Below are 27,010 nucleotides of genomic sequence, written 5' to 3'. Positions count from 1 at the left end.
AAATTGAAAACAACAACATTAAAATTAAATATCATGTCATTTAATAAATACCAAAGTTATAAGATAATAGTCTAGATTTAAAACTTACATAGTTAAGTAAATCATGAAATTACTATCAGAGTATTATAGCTGCTGTCAATTGTTAATGTTTAGCATGAATAGAGAGCTGTTGCTCTGAAGTTAGGATTGTAGGTATTTGACGACTTTAAGGAACTCTATATGGACTACACTTCCACATTTATTAATGGTATCTTTAAGTTGAAATAAATCAAATGCTTTAATTAATGCAAATTCACAATATGAATAGCGATCTATAGCGGTATATTGATAGTCAGCTCGCACTGCATCTATCCTACTGTAACCTTTAATACCCGAATATAATTTTACTTTTTCCTCTAGGACCTCTTATTTACGATTTATGAATAATTTTATATTTTCGATATAAAAATTGATATTTGGTGGGAAATATGAGTGATCACAAATTACTGTCCTTTTTCCTCTAGGACCTCTTATTAACGATCTATGAGTGATTTTATATTTTTCATATAAAAATCGATATTTGGTGGGAAATATGAGTGATCACAGATTATTGTCCTTCATCGTGCTCTTATTAATGATCTATGAGAGATTTTAGATTTTTTCATATAAAAATCGATATTTGGAGGCAAATATGGGTGATCACAGATTACTGTTCTTTTTCCTCTAGTACCTCTTATTAACGATCTATGAGTGATTTTAGATTTTTCATATAAAAATCGATATTTGGTGGGAAATATGAGGGATCACAGATTATTGGCCTTTTTGCTCTAGGACCTCTTATTAACGATATATGAGTGATTTTATATTTTTCATATAAAAATAGATATTTGTTGGGAAATATGAGTGATCACAGATTATTGCACTATTTTCTCTAGGACCTCTTATTAACGATATATGAGTGATTTTAGATTTTTCACATAAAAATCGATATTTGGTAGGAATTATGAATGATCACAGATTATTGAGGTTTCTGCTCTAGGACCTCTTATTAACGATCTATGAGTGATTTTATATTTTTCATATAAAAATCGATATTTGGTGGGAAACATGAGTGATCACAGATTATTGCCCTTTTTGCTCTAGGACCTTTTATTAACGATATATGAGTGATTTTAGATTTTTTCACATAAAAATCGATATTTGGTAGGAATTATGAATGATCACAGATTATTGAGGTTTCTGCTCTAGGACCTCTTATTAACGATCTATGAGTGATTTTAGATTTTTCATATAAAAATCAAATTTTGGTGGGAAATATGAGTGATCACACATTATTGGCCTTTTTCCTCTAGGACCTCTTATTAACGATCTGTGAGGGATTTTTGATTTTTCATATAAAAATCGATGTTTGGTGGGAAATATGAGTGGTCAGAGGATATTGTCCTTTTTCGTCCTGTACGAAATAACGATCTATGATTACAATAATCATTTAATATAATGGAATTCGATACCAAGAGAAATCTAGTATATTTTGTTATTCTTTTTTCGATAGGAAAGTTCATTCGATCAGGAATGCGTTTATTCATTATTATTGTTACTTTTATGTAAAGAGATCAATTTCAGATTTACCAGGATTAATGGGAGGTAAATAATATCTTTTGTATGTCGACAATAAAGGGTAAACAATTCTAAAAATTTAAAAAGCCATTTATAGAGTAACGAAATAAATTGCTTATACAGTTAAATGTGTAACATTACGTCAATTCTATAAACATTTTGCCATGGAACATGATTAAATTAATTCAATAGAATTCTGTCTGTATTAATTACCAACGATTCAAAGGAGACCCCATAAGTCATTTTAATACACACGAGTATGCAAGTTGTTTTGAATAATTAATAGGGATATAAATGTTTATTTAAAATCAATTTACAAGATTAAGTGATACACTAACCTGGTTTATAGGAAGAATAATGTCAGTAGAAACAAAATTTAATATAAATTTAAAGACTTGAGTAGCTACATCTTAGTTCTTTTATATTACAAACCGTGTGTTATGTAGGCAGACTATTATCAATTCACCTAAAAATCATTATTCTAGGAAGACAAAAACAAACATGTACAACAAATCATATTGTAATAATCTAAATAAGCTTTGATCTAAATTCTAATTAAATTGCGTTTGAAAAATTGTATTTTATCTTTAGTCATTTATTACAATATAATTGTTGGTTTTTGTTGTTGTTGTTGTTGCTGTTATCGTTGTTATTGCCATTGTATAAATTATAATAAAGTTTGTAACTACCGTGAATAAATAATTAAATTGTATGGCATGTTTAGACACAAATGTATGAATATTGACTTTAAACACGAATATGATTACGACAATATGAATATTTAAAAAGTTCTTATATGAGTGTTCAACATCTAAACAAGCGCATGACCAACGAACGAACCAAACTGACTGACAAACGGACTGGCTGACTGCCTGAAATCGTTAAAACATGAATCGCCGCCATCAGGCATAGAAAACCAAGCAGTCTAGCTAGAAAATAGTCGCAAAAACAGCAGCAGCAACAACAACAACATTTAAATATTAATGACAACAACATTAGCAGCAACAACAACAACGGCAATAATAAAAAACAGCAATTAAGTTGTTTTATATTCTATTAATCGAGAGACTTTTTAGAATTATTACATTGAACACGGTAGACTAACCGGCACTAGTTTTATTATTCACCAGCTACAGATCCAACAACAAAAACAACAACACAAAATTATAAAAATCCCACACATTTTTATTGCATTTTCAATATTCATTTTATACGTTTGTATCTCGTACTTTATTTACGTACGTATTTTTACACTGGTTCTCGTTAGTATGTTAATATGGTTGTTTGTTTATTTGTTTGTTTGTAATTTATGAATATTAAATAAATGTTCTGTTTGTATGAACTTAAACTTGTTTAATATGTTTGTTGTCTAATAAGAGAAGTTTCTTATGGCAAATACATAGTTTTTTGTATGACAGATTTTTTGCTTTAGATGTAAGTTTTTAGCTTTTATTTTGAAACATATTTTGGAGAATATAAATTTATTCAAAGTATTGGCTGTTGTTAGCTGTAACATTTTCTCATCTTTCTGTCAACATATGGATTTCGCGCCAAAAGAACTGCTCAGCCGTTGAGGCCAAGAACGAACCAAGCCAATAACGGATACTTTGTTCTGAAGTAAAGTGTATCCCAGAGATAGCGTTCTGCACCGATCCACTGTGGTTCCAAATCAAAATCTAGGTGGACAAAATTATTTGGCGGTCTTTTTATATAGAATTGGTATCTCCGATTCCAAAAAAAAATGTTAAAAGATCAATAAAAACTTTATTTCAAGTTACAGGGTCTAGATATACATATAAAAATCATTAATAAAAAATTTTAAAAAAATACGTTTTCATGTGTTACTGAAACTAAATTTTTAAAAAGATCTGTATTTAGTATATTTCAAGTTACAGTAGGGTCTAGATATATAAAAATCAATTTTTATATACAATTTTTTTACAAAGACATTCCCCGGAAATGATGTATATAGTTATTGGACGGGCTTCGACGGTCTTTTTTTGGCAAGCTATATAACATTCTTAGAAAAAAAAATATCATTATATTTGAGACCCAAGTTGAAAGGACTATAACAGGAAAATGGAGAGGCCCATAAATATAAGATATACACCTAATAAAAGCCTATAGTAATGTTTATATATGTTTTGAAGTATGAATTTCTATATGGTAAAACCATTGAGATATATCTAATTTAGTAAAGCAGTAAAATATTAAAAAAATTAACGAAAATATGATTCAAAATTTGTTGAACTTCTGGCGCTTCTGTCGAGAAAACGAAATGTCCAATTGAAAAACCCATTTGTATTGGAGGAGAGCAGATTGTCAGCTTCCGAAAAAACTTAGTTTTTCCAAATTCTGAAGATATCGATTTGGAACCACAGTGCGATCGTAACAAATATTAGTCTGATGGGGCATGGTCAGGACTATAAAGCGGATGAGACAAAATTTCCCAAGCCCTTCTTTCTAAATAGTTTTTAACAGATATTGCAAGATATGACCGAGCATTGTCATGATGAAATATTTCGGTTAATTCGGACTATAAATGTCTTAGATATGACCAATTGAAAGAAGAGAAGAGGCGCAAGAGAAAGTAGAATTTTAGCCGCTCTTCATTGCCGATATATAAGGTGAATGAGATCATTATCAAAAATGATCAATGTAGTGAAAGGGTTATTAAAAAACTCTTTAAGTTAGAATATCTTCAATAATCACAAAGTTACCCAATAGTTTAGATGTCTTTATTGCGTCATTATTTAATGTTTCAAAGAAACTAATATTCGGGATTTACAATAGATGGCGTATCTTTTGTCATTTTGAAGGACACATATCTTTCATTTATTCTCTCTTAGTTATTGAACATTATAGTTTTTTTGCTTCGAAAATGTCGAATTTTGTGCCAACAAAGCGTCATATGCGGGAAGTTTTGCTTTACTTCTTTAAGTTGCCGCTGAAGATCACCTATTGAAGTCGAGAGACTTTGAAATAGAATTTTGCATAACAGAAATGACGCTATAAAAGAAAATAATTTTTGCACCGAAACATTACCTGCGATGAAAATTGGATCCATTACGATAACCAGATGCATAGGAGATCGTTTACGAAGCCCGACCAACCAGCCGAATCGACACCAAAGCCAAATATCCATGGCGCTAAGGTAATTATCTGTATTTGGTGGGAGCAAAAGGATCCTAACTATTATGAGCTGCTGAAATCTGGTCAGACTATCACAGGGATCCTGTACCGAACCCAACTGATCTTTTGAAGCGAACATTGGCCGAAGAACGGCCAGGCGTGAAACCGTGATATTCCATCATGACAACGCTCGGCCAAATGTGGCAAACCTGTTAAAGTATTTAGAATGAAGTTGTTGGGAAGATTTGTCTCACTCGCTACTATTTGTTTCGATCGATGAAGAACGCTCTCTCTGGGATACGCTTCACTTTGGAACAGAGTATTCGATATTGGCTTGATTCGTTCTTGGCCTCAAAAGATGAGCAGTTCTTTTGGCTCGGAAGCCATATGTTGCCAGAAAATTGGGAAAATGTAATGGTCAATACGTTGAATAAATTGATATAGTACAAATTATTCAAAATAAAAGCAAAAACTTTTAAAAAAATCAGCACTATTACCAACACACCTTGAAACCTCTATATTCTACCCTACATTCTGATCAAAGAAATTTGTGGAACACATAAAAGGAACATTTCATGCTCCTTGATAGATGAAAATAATTTGATTATAACGGATGCCCATAAAATACAAATAGAACAAGGAACAAGATATCAAAATGAAAGTATATCAATATAATAAGAAATGCAGATGTTTTTTAAACTAACACAAACTGAGAATCTTTTTGCTTGTCTGCACATTAGGGTATTCGAATTATTCGATTTTTCTCTTGTTCGAATAAAACGAATAATTCGAATAAGAGATTTTAACTTGTTCGAATAATTCGATCACACGTTTAAAATTAATCGAATTATTCGAATAATTTAAATTATTTTAAAAAAAGTAAAGAATGAAGTTTTGATGTTGCTTTTTAATATTTTATTGTTAAAGAAAAACAAAAAAAATGTTGTAAGTTAACAATTGAAGTATTGATAATGTTGAAAAATATTCGAAAACAAAGTCCATCATTAAATTTTCATCAGACATATTCTGATCAGATTAGCTCCCGAACAATATACAAAACAGTTGACTAGCAAACTCTTTAGTTATCGTTTTGGAGCTTTGCTTTTAAAAATTTGAGCTAGTATAAACGTATATAAACTTTTTCATGTCGTTCATTAATTCGGGTTTTAAAATGAGTAACTAATTCTTTAGTAAATGAATTTTTCACTTTATCTAAATTATTTATAACAAATTGTATTTTGCCCTCAAGTTCTATCAGGGTTCCGAATCTTTGCTTAATCAAATTGTCTTAGGGAATTACACAAATCTGTCCAAAGTTTGATATCATTGTCAGCGATCGTGGCTAATTGAAGTCAGGCAGTGCATGATTGACGCATTTACCTTAATATTTTGATTATTAATTGCGATTCTTCTAATATTTCGCCAGCTAAATAACAAATATTTTACTCCGTACCTTTTATTTTCATTGGTTCAAGTCCTAAGTTAAAAATGTTGAAAGATTTGTTTTTAGAATTGTATTTTCTTGCAGTAATATTTATATATTTATAGAAGGAGCTATCGAAACACTCATCTACAGTGATTGAAAGTCCCTTTGTCGTTAGTTATTTGTCGAATTTCAGAAACAATACAATTTTTGTGAGTCATTATTAGTTTTTTAAATTTGAAATTATGAACAATTTTAAGCAATTTAATAAATTTAAATACATATGAACAGTTATTCGATTATTCTACATAAAATTGTTCGAATTATTCGTTATTCGAAAATGGCCATTTTTAAATTGTTCGAATAATTATTCGTAAGAAATTATTCGATTAATCGAACGATCATTATTCGAATGAATACCCTACTGCACATATACCCAAAGTCTCTGGCGGGAATCGAACCCGCAACCCTTGATAGCCCACCACACTATCGCCTAGTCTATCCTGATAACATTCAGAATCTAACGTTTTTTCTTCAAACAGTTTATGCACAAGACTGAGATAATAATAGTAAGCAGATATTCAAAGATACCCAATTAGAAAGTTGTGATCGAAGAGTATCTTGGACACGGATATTTAAAGCAGAATAAGTACAAAACATCAGCTACTTCTTGCCATTAAAATACAAAAAACAACTTATTTTGGGAATATGAGAAAAATATAAACTTCTCCAACTTATACTCAAGGTTAAATCGAAAGAAGGCGGTAAAATGTTATCCTGGTGGCGTAACATCAAAAATAGAACCGGAATTATATAAATTGTCAACCTTCAAACAGAGAAGAATTTCCAATATAATACAGAACTTAACGTGAATCGTTATTCATGTAGATAATGAAATCTATAAGAATCTATAGAGAGATAGAGTGATATTCTTACTAGCTCAGGCACGGATCCAGAGGGGGTGAAATAGGAATCCGCCCCCCCAAAACCGAAAAGTTTTCATATAAAAAAGTAAAAAAAAATAGTTGAACAAATTTTATTTTAAAACTGCCCTGGATCGGAAGTCAGGTATTGATTGTTTTCTCATAAATAGAAGAAGCTACACATGATCAATCTACAAGGCAGTTGCCTTCACTACAGGGATTTACATATTGGATTTAGAAAAGAGTTCCGTAAGAGTTGATACCAAGTCGGACATTACTGGACAAACCCAATCAAATAAACCTACTTTCCTTTCAATAAATACCAAAATAATGCGAATATATAATGGCCGATGTATTTGAATGATTGTCAGGTCGAGTAATTCAAGAAAACCCACCTGAATACTTATATCTTAAGCATATTTTGCTCTTAAGAGATTATTTGCATTTATTCGTTTTTACAGTATTTTGATTTTTTAGAGCATATTTTTCGGTTTTTACAGCATATTTTATGTCCATAAAACGCTTTTTAGAGCATATTTTCAGTTTCCCTGTTGATCTATTTCTGGCATCGAAATACTAGTAGTTGGGTCAAATTTGAATTCCTGAATGCAAATATTTATATAAATAGTGAAGAGTGCTTGAAAAGCCCACGTTTAGATTAAAAAATTAGTCATTATTAAAAAAAATTACATTAAAAACCACATATACACCTAAGCATTCTTCCCTCTCGTAAAATGATTTGCTTATTATACACTTGTTAGGAAAACAATAAATATGTACATTCATAATAAATCTTAGCATTTTGCCTCCCAAAGTAACTGCACAGATAAACAATTGAAAGAGTAGAAACAAAAAAAACATTAGACAAATTGTTCTACATTTGTATCGATATTCTAGTCTAAAGCTTGGCTTTGTTTCCTTTTTATTATATAAAGACTGGTATTTTATGCATTAATGCCATTATAAAGTGGGTGTATCAATAGCCCCAAAGAGGTCTGTCTCAATAAAGTACAGGGTTGTAAATATTTTTTTTTGCTTTAATTGCATATAAATTCTGAAACAAAGTAACGAAAATTACATAAATAAAATCAAATTAATGACACAATAAAATACATAAAAATCTTTAATATTTCAATAGAGAATTCAATTTGAAAATAAAAACAATTCCAAGAAAAAACTTTAAATGATTGCATAATTTTAATATATAAAAACCAAATACATAGTAAATTAGAACAAAGTATGAATAGTTTGAAGAGTGTTTTAAATAAGGTGCGAGTCAAAATGATAAGGTAAGTATGTGACCCAGAGACCTGCGCCGATTAAATTCTACGGCGGCGGCGGCTGACTCCAAAAAAGGTCGGCGGCTAGCCGGCTGTCAGCCGACTAAAGACTAACTACTAAAATTATAAATAATTAAAAATTTAAAAAGTGAAATTCTGAAAATTTTATGAAAATACTAAGAAACTTTTATCATAAACGGCGGCTATGTTCAAGCCGACATAAGCCGAAAAAAAATTCGGAGGCGGCGGCTTTGAAAATGTATCGGGGGCTCGGCTCAGCCGGCTTACAGCCGTTCGGCGCAGGTCTCAGATGTGACCTTATCATTTTTTTAATTGTTTCGGGTGTAGAGACCTCAACAGGGCATCCAAAACGTTAGGCATCTTATGAGCTTAATAAGCAGTCGAAATTCACATTTTTTCAAACTGTTATCAATGGCTGTCAAACACAAACTAAATGACGAAGCTTGTTCAAATTTTGCAAGGAGTCAACTGACAGATGCCTGTTGACAGGAGCAGTGTTGCCCTTTCAGTGAAGAGCCGGAAAATTCAAAAAGTCGAGGACTTAATGACTTAATGAGAGGAAAGGATTCTTATCTCAACATTTGTAATTTTCAATAAACAGAACGAAAAGTGACCTTATAATTTAGACACACACCTTCTGTGTGGTTGTTGGCCAGTATGATGTGAGCGAAATACAATTCATTCATTAAAATATTGAGATTTTACTATTTAAATTTGCCTACAACTGATGTGTAATTTTATGTATGACCGTATAATTTACAATTTTACGTTTGTTTGGTTATTTTTCTACAATATGTTTCTGTATGTATGTCATTTAAGTTTATTTCCGTTCAAGTGTAGGCCGTTTTTTTTAAATTCAACTCCACGCATTCGACTCGTAAGTAGTATCCTCATGTTCGTTTAACAACCTCCAGTTCAGTTTGTTGCCATTATGATGTCTGTTTACTACAAAAAAACACTACAGGTGGTAAAACTACTTCCACTCGGTATCTAAAACTTTAGTTTTGTTTGTGTGTGTTTGTATATTTATTTTGTTTATGACTTGAATCTCAAAGTAGTTTATATTCAAGTGCTACTTGATTTCGCTTAAACAAAAAGCAAAACAAACAAGATCACTAAATTCGAACAGCAGAAATCTATCTATCATTATTAAATACATAGATGTTTTTTAGTGTTTTTTTTTCTTTTTTTAAAATTTATTTGAATTCAACGACAAGTGTTTGTGTTCACTATTCACTGTGCATAACATTTAAATTAATTATAAGTAAATGTTTATTCGATGATTGATCTGATAATGTTATTAGTTTGACAGTTACTTTATTTTTTGTATTTTTTTGTTAAAGTTTAGTAAAACACTGTTGTAATCCGTTTTAAACAAATCAATTTATTTGATTTCATTTCGATAATTATGTTGTTAACAATTATGACATCGAGTTTCATTCATGTTGTTTGATGTTTGATATGAAAAAGTGTTAAAATCAAAAAAAACTTAAGACACATTTATAGAGTTGAAATAATGCGTAATTGAAAGATTTTAGATAAAAAATAATGGTTTACTTTTAGGAACGAAATGAAAAATGTTGATAAATTTAATATACATCATGACATAAGTTATACTCAGTAGTAAATAAATTCTCAATTATACAATTCTTGTAACGCCAAACAAAAGAAAATATGAAAAAAATCAAAATCAAAGTTTGACGTTATATGGGTAGTAAATATTGAAAACTCTACTTAGTGATTCTACCTTCTATAATTATTGTATCATGGTATACATGTTTTCCATGGTCATACAAAATTTAAAGTTCTCCAGAATTTCGGAATTAGCTTTAGTTTGGTTTTTATATAGGTTCAATATTTTTTAATAGATGCGTGTAAAATACCTAAAATAAAATTGTTTATAACTTCAGAAATTTTTGTCAGATTTTATAATTTTTGATATCATATTAAAGCTAATGAAATGTAGTTTGGTAACAATTTAAAAAACAGGATGTTAGTCTTATATTGAGCCATGAACCTAATGTATTCTTACGTTTTTACCTTTTAACAAGTAAGAGAGCTATATTCGGCTGTGCCGAATCTTATATACCCTTCACCAAATTATACTTCAAAATAAAAATTTTAAATATTTTTAGGTAAATTTTTTTTTCCCACGTTTTTTTAAATTTTGGAAAAAAAAATTTTCGAATTTTTTTTTTGTTTTTAATTTTTAATTTTTTTTTAATATTTATCGAAAAAAATTTGGGTTAAAAAATATTTTTTTCCGATTTTGACCCATTGTAGGTCCAACTTACTATGGTATTATATATGTCGTTGCAAAGGTCTTTGAAATATCTATCATTAGATATCCATATTGTCTATATTAATGACTCAGTAATCCAGATATAGGTCAAAAATCGAGGTTGTCCTGGTTTTTTCCTTATATCGCAACCATTTGTGAACCGATTTTTTAAATAGCAACCGATCCGGAAGAATTCCGGAGATATTGATGTATGAATCGTGTATGTAAAGCTTAGGAAAGTTGATTTCAACAGACAGACAGACGGACATGGCTTAATCGACTCCGCTATTTATAAGAATCCAGAATATATATACTTTATAGGGTCGAAAAATTATATTGTGGAAATTACACGAAGGTGAAGGTTAAGGGTATAAAAACAGTGGTTTATTATTTCCTTTAGATAAGTCGTATTATTTTAATTATTTCATTTTAGATCTTGGGCTCTTGTGTTTCTGTATTCTGTAGACCACTTCATTTGATTTCTCCATGATTTCTCCATCACCACGTATGGTCCAACCCAATGAATTTGTAGCTTGGAAGACAATCCTTTCTTTCGTTGTGGGTTATACAATAGTACAAGCTGGCCTTCGTAAAATCCTTTAGAGTACAAAAGTCGATCGTGTCTGGCTTTCATTTTGTTTTGGGTATTTTAATCTGCCTGCGCTCAGATTCATCTCTCATAATTGTCCGTTGTTCATATAGGGCACCCGACGTGTAGTGCTGTTGTTGTCCACGACTTTTGGCTGCCGCCTAATCGCTAGCGATACTAGGCTCCCGAAGTCCTCTTTATCTTTTCCAGTAGTGATCCTTAATTTCGGTTGTTTTATCTTTTCTAGAATTTTTGTCGCACCGAGATGATAACCTTCATTACTTCGTTGATCTTAGAGGACGGCACCACAATTATACGGTATAGGCTACCATTTATCAACTGGAGACTGTTCCACAGGGACCTATATGATTTCATATTTTTCATCATTACTCACTCTTCCTTGCCATTTTCGCTTAATAGGAGCTTTGCAGTTATGCTGAATGTATCCGACTTTGCCGGAGTTATAACATTTGATTCTAGTCCTGTCTCTTTTACAGCATACACCATATTTCTACTCTTATCAGCAACAACTTTAAGATATGGCACCTCACATCTTGGCGGTTTCTTGTGCCAATGCGAATGAGTTTTCTGCAAACGATGGCTTCATTGAGGCACATACCGCATGATTTACGCCAAGATCATGAATGTCCATCACAAATGCTTCAATCTTGAATTTGTCTATCAGCGGATGGTGTACCAAACGTTCACGTAATTCCATTCGGTATATTTCTTTATTGTGTTCGCTACCATATTTTGCAGAGCAGACATTATGTCTTCATTATTATTCCAGCAGCTCATTGGTTAGCATTCCAGGCCAAAATGTATTTCTATGCCATTCTCTATGTAGGACAGCTTTTTGTCAAAGTTGCTGTCCTGCATTTCAAGGTTATCAACTCTGCTGTTTATAACTTCCGAACTTTCCCGAAGTTTCTCGTTCAGCTAACAGCTTCTCGTTGTTGGTTCTAGAATTTCCTCACAAAAGTTGGTAGAATGATTTAGTTTCACGATATTAGTTATTATAAGACAATTATGAATGTTCAAGTCATTTGCTGATTTCCATAAATCATTTGCCCCATTTTCATAATTTCAGAGTACTTAGAAATAATTTGTGCAAAATTTTATCAGGATTGCCGCGTAATCAACATATATTTGACAGCTCAAACAGTATTCCGGGGGGAGAAACCAGTTCAATATGTGATAAATGTTTGAATTGAAATATAGTTTTTTTCTGTGTTATGAAGACCCTACGACAAATATTTCTATGACACAATCAATTTTATCCTTTTTCCTTCGGAAGAGGATTTTTGTTGAAATAATCAGAATACCCTATGGTATATATAAGACTAAGTTAGGGTAAGATTTCCTTTGTTTCCTCCCTATAACTCTGAAATTATTGTTGCCTAAAACCATATTTAATTAATATTTATTTAAAATTATTACCACTACATAATAATTTTCCTTACCATTTTCAGTTTTGGCATGTTTCACGATACCGCAAAAATTGGTTGTCATCCACGAGTGGGCTCTATAGTGCATATAATGACGCCCACATTTGGAGCGGATACACTACAAGTTTGTTGGTCTAATTGTAGTCGAAAATTTATTACACATTTTCTAGAGTAAGTTATTATAAAATACAAGTAAACTTAATTCCCAAAACTCTAACCAATAACATCAAATATAAATCTCTAGCCAAGGTCTGGGTGAGTGTTTAGATGATAAACCCGACGATAAGATTGAATATGCCTATCCCGAAGAACAACCCGGCCATAGATACAGTGCTGAGGTGCAATGTCGTCTGCAGTATAATGTTACGGATAGTGAAGTGCGTGCCTGTTCGTCCATGAATGAAATCTGTTCGACATTGTGGTGTCGTGTTAATGGTGAATGTATTACCAATATGAGACCCACAGCTCCTGGGACACCGTGTGGAAGTCGTAAGGTTTGTTTTGGTAATTTTCAGTTTAATTAAATAATTTTGAAAGAATATCAGAATATATTGCATGCTCTTTATTTTGTTTTTTATTTTCTCTTTTTAATAGTGGTGTCAAAATGGTCAATGTGTGCCTCAGGAATCATTGGAGAAAATTGATGGCGGCTGGGGTGATTGGTCCGAGTGGAGTGAATGCTCACGTTCTTGTGGGGGCGGTGTATCGATTCAGCAAAGGGAATGTGATAATCCCCTGCCCGCTAATGGTGGTTCATTTTGTATTGGCGAAAGGAAAAGGTAAGAGAGCAATAGTTTTTATTAATTTTGAAGTAATTTTTAATGTATTTTTTGTTAAGGTATCAAATTTGCAATCCTCATGCCTGCCCTAAGGATGAACCCAGTTTCCGTGCTAAGCAATGTGAAAAGTACAATAATAGAGCTTATCAGGGAGAATTCTACAAATGGTTGCCATATTTCGATAAACGTAAGTAAAATTTTTAGGATTCTATCTGCTCATCTCCGCGATATTTCCGAATTTCCATATATTTAGATAAGCGGTTTTCACATAGTCGGGGCGTGCCACGAAAGTAAAATCACAGAAATTGACTTAAACGTGAATCCACTTAGACAAACAGAACCATGGCTTTACAGCAAATGGCGATAGTGACACACATTTGTTTGGTACTTTTTTAAAAATCCATTTTTGACACACAATTTTCGTTCTTGAAGTCTTAGGATTTAAAAGTTTGAAGTTGGGACAAAAATATAAAATTTAAAAAAAGTATTTTTTGGTACTTTCATAAAAACATTGTTACATAGACTTCTTGTAAGTAGAAAAATTCATGCTTGGACGATTCAATCTAAATTTCTTAAAAATAATCCAAAATTTCTATGGTATTTTTAAAAACATTCTTTGGTCTAAAGATTTAAAATTATTGAAATTGGGGAAAAATGTGACATTTTCAAAACGTACTTTTTTAGTGCATTTAACAAAAATGTGAAATTTTCCAAAAAGTACTTTTTAAAAAATCAATTTTTGAAATAAGATAATCGTTAAAATTATTGAAATTGGGGAAAAATGTGACATTTTCAAAAAGTACTTTTTTGGTACTTTTGTGAAAAATTTATTTTTTAGTAAAAAAAAATACAGCTTCTAGAATTCATAACATTTCTTAACAAAAATGTGAAATTTTCCAAAAGTACTTTTTTTAAAAAAAATGTTTTCTTTAAGTCTAAAGATTTAAAATTATTGAAATTGAGACAAAAATGTGAAATTTTCAAAAAGTATTTTTTTAAAAAATAAAATTATTAAAATTGGGACAAAAAGGTGACATTATCAAAAAGTACTTTTTTGGTACTTTTGTGAAAAATTGATTTTTTAGTAAAAAAAAAAAATACAGCTACGACAATTCATAACATTTCTTAACCAAAATGTGAAATTTTCCAAAAGTACTTTTTTGTACCTTTTTAAAAAATCTATTTTTTAAATAAAATGTTCGTACTTTAAGTCTAAAGATTTAAAGTTATTGAAATTGAGACAAAAATTTTCAAAAAGTAATTTTTTAGCACCTTTGGAAAAAAAATTTTAAATATTTCTTAACAAAAATGAGATATTTTCAATAAAGTACTTTCTTGGTACTTTTAAAAAAAACTATTTTTGAAATAAAATGTTCGTTCTTTAATCTACAGATTTAAAATTATTGAAATTGGGACAAAAATGTGACATTTTCAAAAAGTACTTTCTTGGTACCTTTTTGAAAAATCGATTTCTGAGCCAAAAAAAATATGCTGCTACAATTCACTTACATTTCTAAACAAAAATGTGAAATTTGAAAGTAAAGTACTTTTTGGCACTTTTTTTAGAAATCGATTTTTGAGTAACAAAATACATGCTACAACAATTCACTTACAATTCCGGACATGACATGACAAATCTGGAACAATATTCCTAATAAACCTTATAATAGTCATTAGTGGTCACTGTATTCTAGGTGCACACAGGAAGAAGAGAGATAACCGAACATCTTCCCTATCCGGCATCTGGGGACTAAAGACGTAGATTATTTGGTCAATGCTTATTGACAAATATTTTCTATCAAGGGGTGATTTGAATAAGATTCATACCTTCATTAAAACCGAAGCGGCTGGAGAGTGACAGCGACCAAGAAAAATAGGTTGAAAGATACGATAGAACCAAGGTTTCACAACGAGACCTACGCAATTAATCCTAACCTATCCAGAAGCCGCAAGGTAGCCATCTTAGTAGGTTAGGGGACAAAATATTGCTATTGGTCGAGTTTATTATAAATACTTTAACCCTCATTCCTAAGGAGAACAAGCCAAATTTAATTATTTCTAGATATTGATATGGGCATTGAAATAGATGTATTCACATTAACATCAAATATTTCCTAATATTTCGACAGATAGACTATTTCTCAATAACTAATCCTTCATAAATCCTCTTTACTTAACAGAAAATCCTTGCAAACTCTATTGTACCGATGACGATGATACAATTATTGCCAACTGGGGTGATGTGGTTTTGGATGGCACACCCTGTACTTTGGGTACCAACAACATGTGTATCGATGGCATTTGTAGGGTGAGTAATAAAATATTTTATTGACAAACCTCGCAATTAGATCAACTAAATGTTAATTTCTTTAGAAAGTTGGTTGCGATTGGATTGTTGATTCGGAAATGCAAGACGATCGTTGTGGCATTTGTGGCGGTCAAGGTGACCAATGTAAACCAGTGAAGGCCACTTTCAACGAAACTCTCAAAGTGAATGAAGGTTATGTGGAAATTGTAGTGCTGCCAGCTAAAGCTCGACACATTGTCATAAAAGAATTGGGAAATTCGCCTCATTTTTTGGGTGTAGCGCGAGCGAATAGCAGTCTATTCTATTTGAATGGTGACAGTTTAATATCAATGCCGGGTGAATTTTTAATAGCGGGAGCGGAAAGTTTTTATGATCGTATAGATGATCAGGAGATCATCAAGATTCCACAGCCCATACAACATTCCATAGCTATATATGTAAGTTGTTATTAAAGCAAACCTCTTTTAAAATAATTGTTAAATGTTCTTTTTTGTCTTTACAGATTATTGTTAGAGGTGATGAGCCTAATGAAGGTATTTATTATGAATTCACCTTGCCTGCTTTAAATGTCAGTTCGTCCAAACACTTTTTTTGGAAATTAAGTGATTGGTCCTCTTGTTCGGTAAGCTGTGGCGGTGGCCTGCAATATCGTGAGCCCATATGCTTTGAAAATGGCAAAGGTAACACAAATTCAAAGAAATGTTGCTTATTTTTACTTATTTTTTTTAAAAAAATTTCTTTAATTAGTTACACCCGATATAGAGCTGTGTTGGGCTTTTGCCAAAAATGCTCGTCCTTTGCGTTTAACCAAGAAATGCAATGATACGCCTTGTCCTGCCCATTGGCTTACAGGCCCCTGGCAATTTTGCCCAGTAACCTGCAAAAATACAGATGCGCCTTTGCCAGTGCGAAGAAGATCGGTCATGTGTCTGGATCAAAATGATATTGTGGTGGAGGATGACACCTGCAATCCTTTTACAAGGCCCAGCGATACAGAATACTGTGAACAGAATTTACCCGATTGTAGTATAAAAGAAAAATTTAAAAAGTTTTTCATTTAGGTTTAGCTACTTATTAATTAAGTAATTTTAGAAATTTGTCGTCAGTTAAGTTTTAGTTGGTATAAATATTCCATGATTAAAATTTAAAAAAATTCATAAAACCTGATGTATAATTTTCTAGTAGATATTTAGTCTTAGTTCTAACTTTTTCATACAAACTTATGCTTAAGTATTATTTATAATTTAATATTATTTATTTTATTTAATTTATTCTTATTTTATAGAATATAAAACTGTACTTAATAACATTTAATTTGTATTTGTTATACTATTTAATACTAATAATTTATTTACATTTTTAGAGAAACTTTTCAAAAAAGTTTCTAATTTTTATACTCGTTGTAGTTGTAAGTCATTCGATTACTAATAATTATTATAATTGTATGTAATATGTAGCTGATAAATCGGTCTATTGTAATTTCCATTATTATTAATGATGATGATGATGATATTAATTAATGTATAGAGTGTGTATTACTTTTAGGAAGAACAAATTGAAATTTAATAAATATTTGAAAAATTTGGTAAACAAACTTAAAAGAAAAACTGTTTTTATTAGAGTGAATTTATTGCAGACAAATACCTTAGCTGCCGAACCGAAATAGCTGCAATTACCGTTACCGCTAAAATAACATTACCGGTTATCGCGACGGCTTACAGGTTCTATAATCGCGACACTTTACGAAAATGGGTTCTATTTTCGAGACTTTTACCTGTTTTTTTTTAATTTTATTACAATATCTATAACCAAAAAAGGGAAATCGCCGTCATTTGGTATATTAACCTTTTTGGATGATTTTGATCTTTAATTTTATCAGCAATTTTGTCATATTTTAAAGCCAACGATTTCTCAAAAATTAGAGATTTTAAGAAAATTTAAAAGTGGAGATATTGTAGGAAAAATATGTATGTAAAGAGCGAATAACTTTTTTGCCCTGCGAATGGCACAGACTAACTGAAATTGTTGGTTGTTGGAAAATCGAAAAACATACGCGCCTTTAAATGTTTTCTCAAGGACTGGTTCCGTCACGAATTTGTTCCCCACTTAAGTTAATTTTCACCAATTAGTAAGTTGTTCATAAGTAAACATTTTTAAAGGTCCGATAATTTTTGGCTTCAAAGGGTCTGCCGCAAAATGCAGTTTTAGTTTCAGATAACGCGACGTGTCACCCAGTTGAGTAACTAAAAAGTGAAGACGGTTTAATTATTGCAATGAATCTACCACCCAATTGCACTGCACTTAAACAACCGTCAGATGAAAACATTACCAACTTGATCAAATTAAATTATAAAAAACAACTCACCGACTTGCTTGGCGAGAAGGAAACAAATTTGGAGCTCAAACTAAAAAACTTCAATCTCAAAAATGCAGTTCAGATTCAAGCTACGTTCTGTAATAAAATATCAGTGTCCAATATCCGAAAATCCTGCAACGCTTGCTCGAATTCGGTACTGAATGGAGTGAAGAGGATAATATACCCTTAAATATTTAACAAAATATAATTCGGGAAATTGATACAGAAAATCTTTTCACGAAAGATATAAATACATACATAGTATATCAATAAAAAATCTAATTTTAAAAATTACATATAATTTTTAAAAATTACATGAAATTCTGTTATAGCGAAAATTCAGTTTTTGCGATAGGTGACATGTCTGGTTTTAGTAGCGAATAACGAGCTTGCACTCTATTATCATTAAAATACCGTTACCGAATTAATAGTAATTAGCGTCAGAGTATTGAATAAATTCCCTCGATATATATTTCCTTTTCCTGTTTTCTATGCATTCTAACAAACACTAAAGCATTTTTAATTATTATGCTCTAGTGCCATCTTTAATTTAATTCTTGCTTTTGATTTGAATTTAAAGAAAAAAACAATAAAAAGTTACTTACCTACAAATTTTTCATTTCCTTTTCCATTTGATTTTTAGCACAATTTTGAGCTTTTTTTATTTCTCTCTTTTCCTCTAAAGAAAAGCTTTATATTAGACAACTTGCTCCATCTTCATTATATTTATTTAACAATTTTCGCTTTTAACTGTAAAAGCTTTCAAAAACCACTTCGCCTTTTATATACACACACACGAAAATAAATCACACGACGAAAAAGGAACATAAAAACAAATGCATTACACAGCAAAAACAACAACCAACAGGCTATTTCTTCTAGCATGCTGATTTTTTTTCCTCTCATCTTTACACACATATTTTACCATGTTCCTCTTAACTTTTCACAAATATTTTTACATAAACACATAACACACACGTTAAATTTAATATTTATGCAAAAATATATTTACTTTGTTTTATTTTAATAATATTAATTAATAATTTTCTACAACACTTCTGTTAATGCAAACGAACCGTTGAAAAATTACGCAAAAACTGAAAAATGCAAGAACAAGAGAATTTCTAACTGTTTCTTGTGTTGTTGTTTTTTGCCTGTAAAATGTTCTGAGTGCAATTGAGAAAAGTAAAAGAGAATATGCTAAATGCAAAAGAAAGTTATATTTATTTAAGAGACCAGTTTATATGTATGAACGAACGAGTATGTGCAATTGAATTAATAATGTTAGGTTAATTGATTAGAGTAATTGATGAAAGTACATAATTAGATTTTAGTCGGGGATGGAAAATTAAGTAGGTATATACTAGTATAGGATTTTTGGTATTTTTAACATACCTATTAATTAAGGTTATTAATACAGTAATCAGATGGATAACGATTTTACAACAAATAAATTTAATTAAAGTCAGCAGGATTGCACAGTCGTTTAGCATTGGAAACAATTCGGTATCTCGAGAACTATTTGAGATATGGTTAGAGATGAGGTATTTTCGAGTACATTTACAGTTGTTCAGCTTCCTATAGGTAATGGAGGCCAGTGCGCGGCATCTCAAAATTATTATTACCCGAATGAGCTGAAATTTAAAATATAAATAGTCCTTGAGAAGATCTACAAATCTCACATGTGTAGGTTATCTCTTTTAGTTGAAGAGATATTTAGGTTTATTTATTTTTTTATTTAGACAGTCCTACCGTGGGGCAGAATAACATATTTTTGGAAATAAATCTGGCATGTGGGCGTCAAAAGAGTATTCGAGTTTAGGTTATTAAAATGCACCCTACAAATACTCAAGGGGCGGCGCTATGGCTGAAAAATTTTTTAAACACGTGCCTTTTTTATTTTCTATCCGATTTCAAATATTATATAACTAATTTTATAATTTTCATTTCAAAATTTACATTTTAAAATTTTGCCATACCGAATTTTTTTAAAAATATAGGTCGCACTTTTGGACCGACTGGACTCGAATTAGTTTTGTTAGTTAGACAACTAAATTACCAATAATATACAAAAGATTTCAGAGCAATATCAATTATGTTTCCAAAAATAAACGATTTTCAATTTAAAAATTCCAAAAATAGTATATTTTTGCTGTTTTTCTTTTTTATTAAAAAAAAACTTTCTTTACGAATATATAACAATTTTAAGTTGTCTTTACGAAGAGCATTTTGGTATAAACAATAAACGATTTTCAATTTAAAAATTAAAAAAATAGTAGATCTTTGCTGTTTTTAGGGCGAAAACTCTTTTTTTATTAAATAAAAACTTTCTTTAAACATATAACAATTTTATGTTTTTCTATAAGGAATCTTTACGGGAAACATTTTGGTATAAAAAACATGTCCTATTTTTTTAATATGTCGCCCCTACGCCCTTCGGAATTTGACCTATTTTTTTGATCAAAATTTCAACTTTGGACCACATGTTCTAAAATTCCAAAACTGGGATTAGAAAACCGAATGCAGCTTTGGAAACCCTGATGTGCCCCCTATTTAAATGTGGACCTTATAGGAAAAATTGTAAAAATGCCATTTTTGGGATTTTCGATCCAATATTTTGGAATTGCGGGAGTTCCTAAAACGGGATATGAGGCCCAAAGTTGAAATTATGATAAAAAATAGGTCAAATTCCAAAGGACGTAGGGGCGACACATTCAAAAAATAGTACATGTTTTTTATACCAAAATGTTTCCCGTAAAGATTCCTTATAGAAAAACATAAAATTGTTATAAGTTCATAAAGAAAGTTTATTTTTAATAACAAAAGAGTTAAGTCGCCTTTTCGCCCAAAAAACAGCAAAGTTCTACTATTTTTTGAATTTTTAAATTGAAAATCGTTTATTGTTGGATCCATAATTAATATTGCTCTGCAATCTTTTGCATATCATTGGTAATTTAGTTGTCTAACTAAAAAAAATCGAGTCTATTCGGTCCAAAAGTACGGCCTATATTTTTTTTAAATGTACCAATTTCACTTTTGAAATATCTATAACTCGGAACTTATAAGAGATAGCACACGAAAGCATGTTTTTTTCAAGTCCTAGCCGAGCGCTTTCCAAAAATATAAAAATCTTTGAAATCATTCCCATCCGATTTAAAAAAAATGGCACGTTTTTAAAAAAGGTGCAGCCCCTGGAATATTTGTAAGGTCCAGTTTTATAACTTAAACTCGAATATTCCTTGGCTATACCCTTGTTAAATTTTATATCGATCGAACCAGCCGTTTAGAAATGCCAGATTTATTTTCAAAACATTTTGATTCTGCTCCACTGTGCGTAGTTAAAATATCAGGCACAGTGTCTGTCCGCTGTTTAATCGTTTTTTTAATATTGGGGTAATTCTTTCCAAGATTTTTGCATACATACATTTTTTTAAAAAAATATTTTGTACACAAAGATTAGTCTAAAATAGGAATAAACTAATAATGGTTTGCAATAATTTAAACTCTTTTTTCCAAATTTAAATATGTATTTTGATTTTTGACCAATAATAAACTAATAAACAATTATTAAATACAATCTAGCTCAAAAAGTACACTTCTGGTTAATTAAAGGACAATTTTAAAATGTAAGTAAATATTCCATCCCTGATTCGGTTTTCCTTTTAATTTAACTTTCCTTAAGCCAATTGCACACAAAACACACACAAATAAATACTCTCTTGCTTCTTCCAAAACCTAAAGAGATGTTTGCTCTTATTGTAAGATTTTTTCAGTTTACGCACAAATTCAATACGGTTCGGTTGTATAGTGTTAGTTGCTCCAGCAAATCATTAAAAATAGTAGTTAAAAATCATAAATTAACAAATATTTTTGCATTAAATTATAAATAAATGTTTGCTTAATATTTTTCTATAAAAAACTGTTCAAAAACTTGGTGTTAAAGTAGAGTAAAAAGTGTTTAAAGTTGTGGAAAATTGAATTTTTACGCCGGTCGTTAGTTTTCTTTTGTTGGGGTCGTTCGTAATTTTGTTCGCGGCATTTTCGTGTAGTGGAGGAAATAAAATGTGTGTGTAAGAGCTTTTTGCCTAATAAAGTTTATTATTGTTAGTGCAAGTAGAAAAGCAAGAGAAATGTGTGAAATAATATAAATATGGCTCTAAAAGCCTATTAGAAAAGCTTTAATTTATTTCGAAAAGCTGTAATTCTAAAAAAAGCTTGATAAATAAGCATTAATTAAAATGAAGATGGCACTGGTTGTCAAATAAAAGCGTTTATATTTAAATGTAGCTAAAGTTTTGCAAAGTTGTTTGAATTTAAAATAAATAAGAAGAAAATTAAAATTTTAAATAAAATTAATTCAAATTTAGGAAAGTGTTATTTAAAGAAATACAATTTTTAAATGGAGGAGTTATTTAAAAGGTAAGCTATTAATATCTGTTAATAATACATAATATTATCAAAATTTATATAATTACAATTATGTATTTGAAAAATCGGTGAATAAATGAATATTAATACAGGGGTTTTCCGGCTAATGAATGATATTTTATGATTTATTTACTCGAATGCTAAATTCTTTGCGTTGTAACCAATTAAATAACTAATTTAGGAGAATTTTGATTTTCAAAAACACTTGGAAAAAATAATAGAAACGAATGCTTTTTTTCAAATTTTGTAAATATCAAGTTTAGTTTTGTAAAAAAAAATTATATGCAGTTTTGTTTATCAGAAAAAACATAATCATTCTTCTTTTCATTTATATTTAAATACATTACACAACTAACAATGTAAAGAGTCAATATTTTTACTGGAAAAATAATAGAAACGCGTAAAAGTTCAATTTTTAAAGGCAGATCTTTTTAGTTTTTGTTAAAAAATTATTTTATTTTAATATTTTGTTGCTCAAGCTTTGTTTTTCACAACTTCATTGCATCTGCGGCTGATGGAATTAACCAATTTTTTTTGTAAACGTTCTTGTCAATGTCAAATCTCTGTTCCTGGATTTTTTCCCATAATTCGTCCTTAATTTTCGGACTGAAACCCTCTAGCTTCCTCTTGAGCACTCTTCAAAGTTGTTCCATTGGGTTACGGTCCGGTGGCTACGAAGGCCATTCCATAAGAGGTACTTTGTTGACAGCAAACGAGTCTTTTGCCAATTTTGACGGGTGCTTTTGACCATTGCCCTGCTGAAACTCCTATCTCAAGGACATCTTTTCCTCAGCAAATGGAAGTAAATCCGAAGCCCCCAAATAACTTACATACACGATTCATACATCAATATCTCCGGAATTCTTCTGGCTCGGTTGCTATTTAAAATCGAGAAAATCAGTCCACAAATGGCTGAGATATAAGATATAATAAAAAAAAACCAGGACAACCTCGATTTTTGACTTATATCTGGATTACTAAGTCATTAATATAGACAATATGGATATCTAATGATAAATAATTCAAAGACCTTTGCAACTACGTATATAAGACCATAGTATGTTGGACCTACAATGGGTTAAAATCAGGGAAAAGAAATCCCAATGTGATGATAAATAAAAATTCTGAAATTTGTTTAACATTTTTAAAAATTTGAAACTGCCATTAAAAAAAATTTGGTCATATCTGCGAATAGGTTAACGGTTTCCTACGAAGACAAAAAGTCAAATACAAGTAAATATGGATACATGGGCAATTCCACGAGAATCGCTACCATGACTGAAAACACAAAAACCCTTGAAACTTTTTTTTCAAGATGATTTGAATAGAAGAAAATAATAAAATGTTACTATGTGAAAGTTAGTAGATCATATTACAACATTTTAAAGACAAAAATAATATTTAAACTGATTATATTTAATTTTTTAATATTTTAGGTATGTTTTAGGCTAAAATTGAGCCGAAAACTAGACTCCCAATTATAAGCTATAGCTTGTAGTATGAAATGAATTTCACTCTGATTGTTTTTTTGCTATTGTCAAATTGTTTATTGAAACCGAATGCATATTTTCTATTTACTTTTATAGTTTTTGTATACATATATTTACTGAATATATATTGTTTTATTATTAGATAAAAATCTATCACGTACGGTATGTCACGTACGATATTAAATTTTATTTATTATAAAATCATCCAAAGATTGTTTTTATTTAAATATGACGGATTATAATATTATGTTTAGTGTAAGAAATTAAAAGAAAACATAACGCCTCTCACGATTCGAATATTTTCCCAAATTTCTACATGTACCTCAAAATGACATCGGTTTTATGTCACGTACGATATACCCTTATTTCGCTCAATATTTTGGACAACAATATTGCGAAAGAACTTTTTATTATTTTAAAATATAGTACCCTCTGAATGGAACATAAAGACCAAATTATTTTTCAGATACTCTTATTTTTGCAAAATATAAGGGTCTTTTTTTGTGGGTGGGTGCTGGCCTAAGCACCCTAATCTTTTCCCGTTCGAGTTTTACACTATTTCGAATTTTTTTTCAAGAAAAAATCATGAAATTTAAAGTTTTCTTTAAAAATTTATTAGTTCTTAAGTTATTATTAAAATTTAATTAAATCTCTTCATCTTTGTGCATTAATTATAAATTAATTCATAAGCTGAATTGCTTTAAGTACTTTAAAAGTATTGAATTCATTCATTATAGAGTTAATTCTTTATGGAATCAATTTAATTTAATTGAAATCTACTAGAAAGTGTGTGTGCATATATGATCCGATTTTAAAGAATTAGTTTTTTGGAAATGATTTTATAAAATGAATTGCTGACATATCGAGCCCTTAGCGCCAAATTATCGTAAGCGACATTTTCAAAATTTTTTTTTTTATTGCAAAAATTAAAATTTTATGGACCGACTGATGTTTTAGCGTTCTCAGAATATACAAATTGTTAATAACTTCAAAATTATAGGAGGTAAGATTTTATCGTAAGGAGTGAGATCGAAAAATTCTTAACATACATATATGTTTATAAAAAAGAAACCACTAAACTTACAGCTTTAATTTTTTTTTATTTGATTGAAATTATTATTACAATTTACAAAAAAAATTATTTTTATAGTTTTAATCACTAGTGATGAAATTTTGAACCTTTTTCGGAAACCCTTCCATTAACGTTTTTATAGTGCTTTCTGTCACTTTGCTCGAACATGTAGTCCATCTCCGTTTAAAATCTACCACACTTTTGGACACCTTTTTTGTACTCTTCAATTCTCTTTTAACAAGAGCCCAATATCTCTCCACTGGCCTTAGCTCCGGGCAGTTTGGAGGATTTGCCTCTCTTGGTACAAATACCACATTATTGTTCTTGTACCACTCAAGGGCTTGTTTGCCATAGTGACAGGATGCCAAGTCAGGCCAAAAATAAGTGGACACATTATGAAGTCTTATGAATGGAAGCAGCCTTTTTTGTAAACATTCCTTGATGTAAATTTCGGTATTTATAGAGCCCGTTGTAACAAATGAGTGGCTTCTTTTGCCGCAACTGCATATTGCTTGCCATACCAAGAACTTTCTGGGAAATTTTGTCTGCTTTTGGGTCCTAAACTTTTCTTCAACATTCCCTCGAGCATCAGCAACATAAAATTTTTGACCTGGAAGTTGCGAAAAATCTGCCAGAACATACGTTTCGTCATCCATTATGCAGCAAGAATATTTTTTTATAAAACTTGACTTCAATTTCCGTGCTCTGTTTTTGGCCTCTAAATTTTTAGTAGCGTTCCTGTCAGGAACTTTTTGAGCCTTGTATGTTTTTAAACCTGCATTAGCTTTAACTTTTCGTACCAAATAGTCCGAGCACTGAGCTAACCGGGCTGCTTTCCTACCGGATGTGTTGGGAGCTCTTTTGAAAATGCGTTCTATTTTTTTGGCTTTAGAAACATCATGTGGACCATTCCTTCTACCTGAACCAGGTTTTCTATCAACTGACAAGTTCTCCCGGTACTGTTTAATAACATTGGAAACAGTTTGACGGCAGACCTTTGTATGCTTGGCCAACTTTTTGTAAGACCAAGTTGGGTTTTGTTGAAAATATTTAATAATCTCAGTACGCACTTTTTTCTGGTCACTCATTTTAATCAGATTAACAAAAAAATTAATATAATTGACATTACACATAATAACTGACATGTTTTTCAAAGGTAACTTGATCAAAAAAAAATTCAAATAATACTTGGGTTAAAAAATGTAATGAAAAACGTGTGTTAAGAATTTTTCGATCTCACTCCTTAAGTCAATGTTTACATTTTACAGTAAACGAATTTTATCGTAAACGACTTATAGTGGTATAGAAAAAAAGAGGGAAATAAATCTGTAACTTCTAAATGATTAGATTGGTTAGAATGAAATTTCACATGCGCAAAGAAGAAGTGCTGTTGAGTTGAAGTTCTGAATGTGGACCTCATGGACCCACCAGGGGCGCGACCAAGGGTCCTCAAAGTAGGACCTCGGTTATGTTACATTTTTAAAACGATCCTATTTCATCGTTTGTGTTCCAATTTAAAAAAATTACACATATAGAATCTTTTCATCGAGCTCTACAAAAGACCTAGTAGTAGCTAGCAATTACCTCTTATAGCTTAGGAGATATTCGCATTTGAAAATTAAATTTTCAACAGTTTTACCCAGCCTACTCCAGTTTTTTGATAACAGCGTATCCAAATATTTTCCGATTTTCTCCAGTTTTCCTTCATTAGACTAACAACATATGTATGTGTCAAATAGAAAAATAAGCGTTTAAAAATAATGCCTAAGTCCAAAGTTATATGCATTTTAATTAAAAAAATTTTAAAAAGCCGATTTTTCGATATTCAAAAAACACCTATTTTTTTATTGAAAATTAAAATTTAGGGCAAAAATTCTCAAATCG

At 30.6% G+C, this 27,010-nt stretch overlaps 1 protein-coding gene across 2 annotated transcripts in view; it reads left to right on the top strand.

The window, feature by feature from the left end:
* The window catches only part of AdamTS-B (ADAM metallopeptidase with thrombospondin type 1 motif B), a 75,580-nt gene extending 58,662 nt beyond the window's left edge, over positions 1-16,918 (top strand). The window contains exons 10-17 of one of the 2 annotated variants that reach the window (XM_065509027.1): positions 12,718-12,864; positions 12,938-13,187; positions 13,288-13,472; positions 13,532-13,659; positions 15,653-15,780; positions 15,846-16,217; positions 16,283-16,460; positions 16,528-16,918. In XM_065509027.1, coding sequence (XP_065365099.1) covers positions 12,718-12,864; positions 12,938-13,187; positions 13,288-13,472; positions 13,532-13,659; positions 15,653-15,780; positions 15,846-16,217; positions 16,283-16,460; positions 16,528-16,841 — 1,702 coding nt within the window. In that variant the 3' untranslated portion in view covers positions 16,842-16,918. Of the gene's footprint in view, positions 1-12,717; positions 12,865-12,937; positions 13,188-13,287; positions 13,473-13,531; positions 13,660-15,652; positions 15,781-15,845; positions 16,218-16,282; positions 16,461-16,527 lie in introns of those variants that run through there. The other variant, XM_065509028.1, reaches the window with a different exon arrangement.
* Positions 16,919-27,010: the final 10,092 nt, after the last annotated feature.

This window comes from Calliphora vicina, chromosome 4 (genome assembly GCF_958450345.1).
Source record: "Calliphora vicina chromosome 4, idCalVici1.1, whole genome shotgun sequence".
Classification (NCBI taxonomy): domain Eukaryota; kingdom Metazoa; phylum Arthropoda; class Insecta; order Diptera; family Calliphoridae; genus Calliphora; species Calliphora vicina.
The sequence above is the reverse complement of the archived record's forward strand: the minus strand, read 5'-3'. Positions and strand labels throughout refer to the sequence as shown.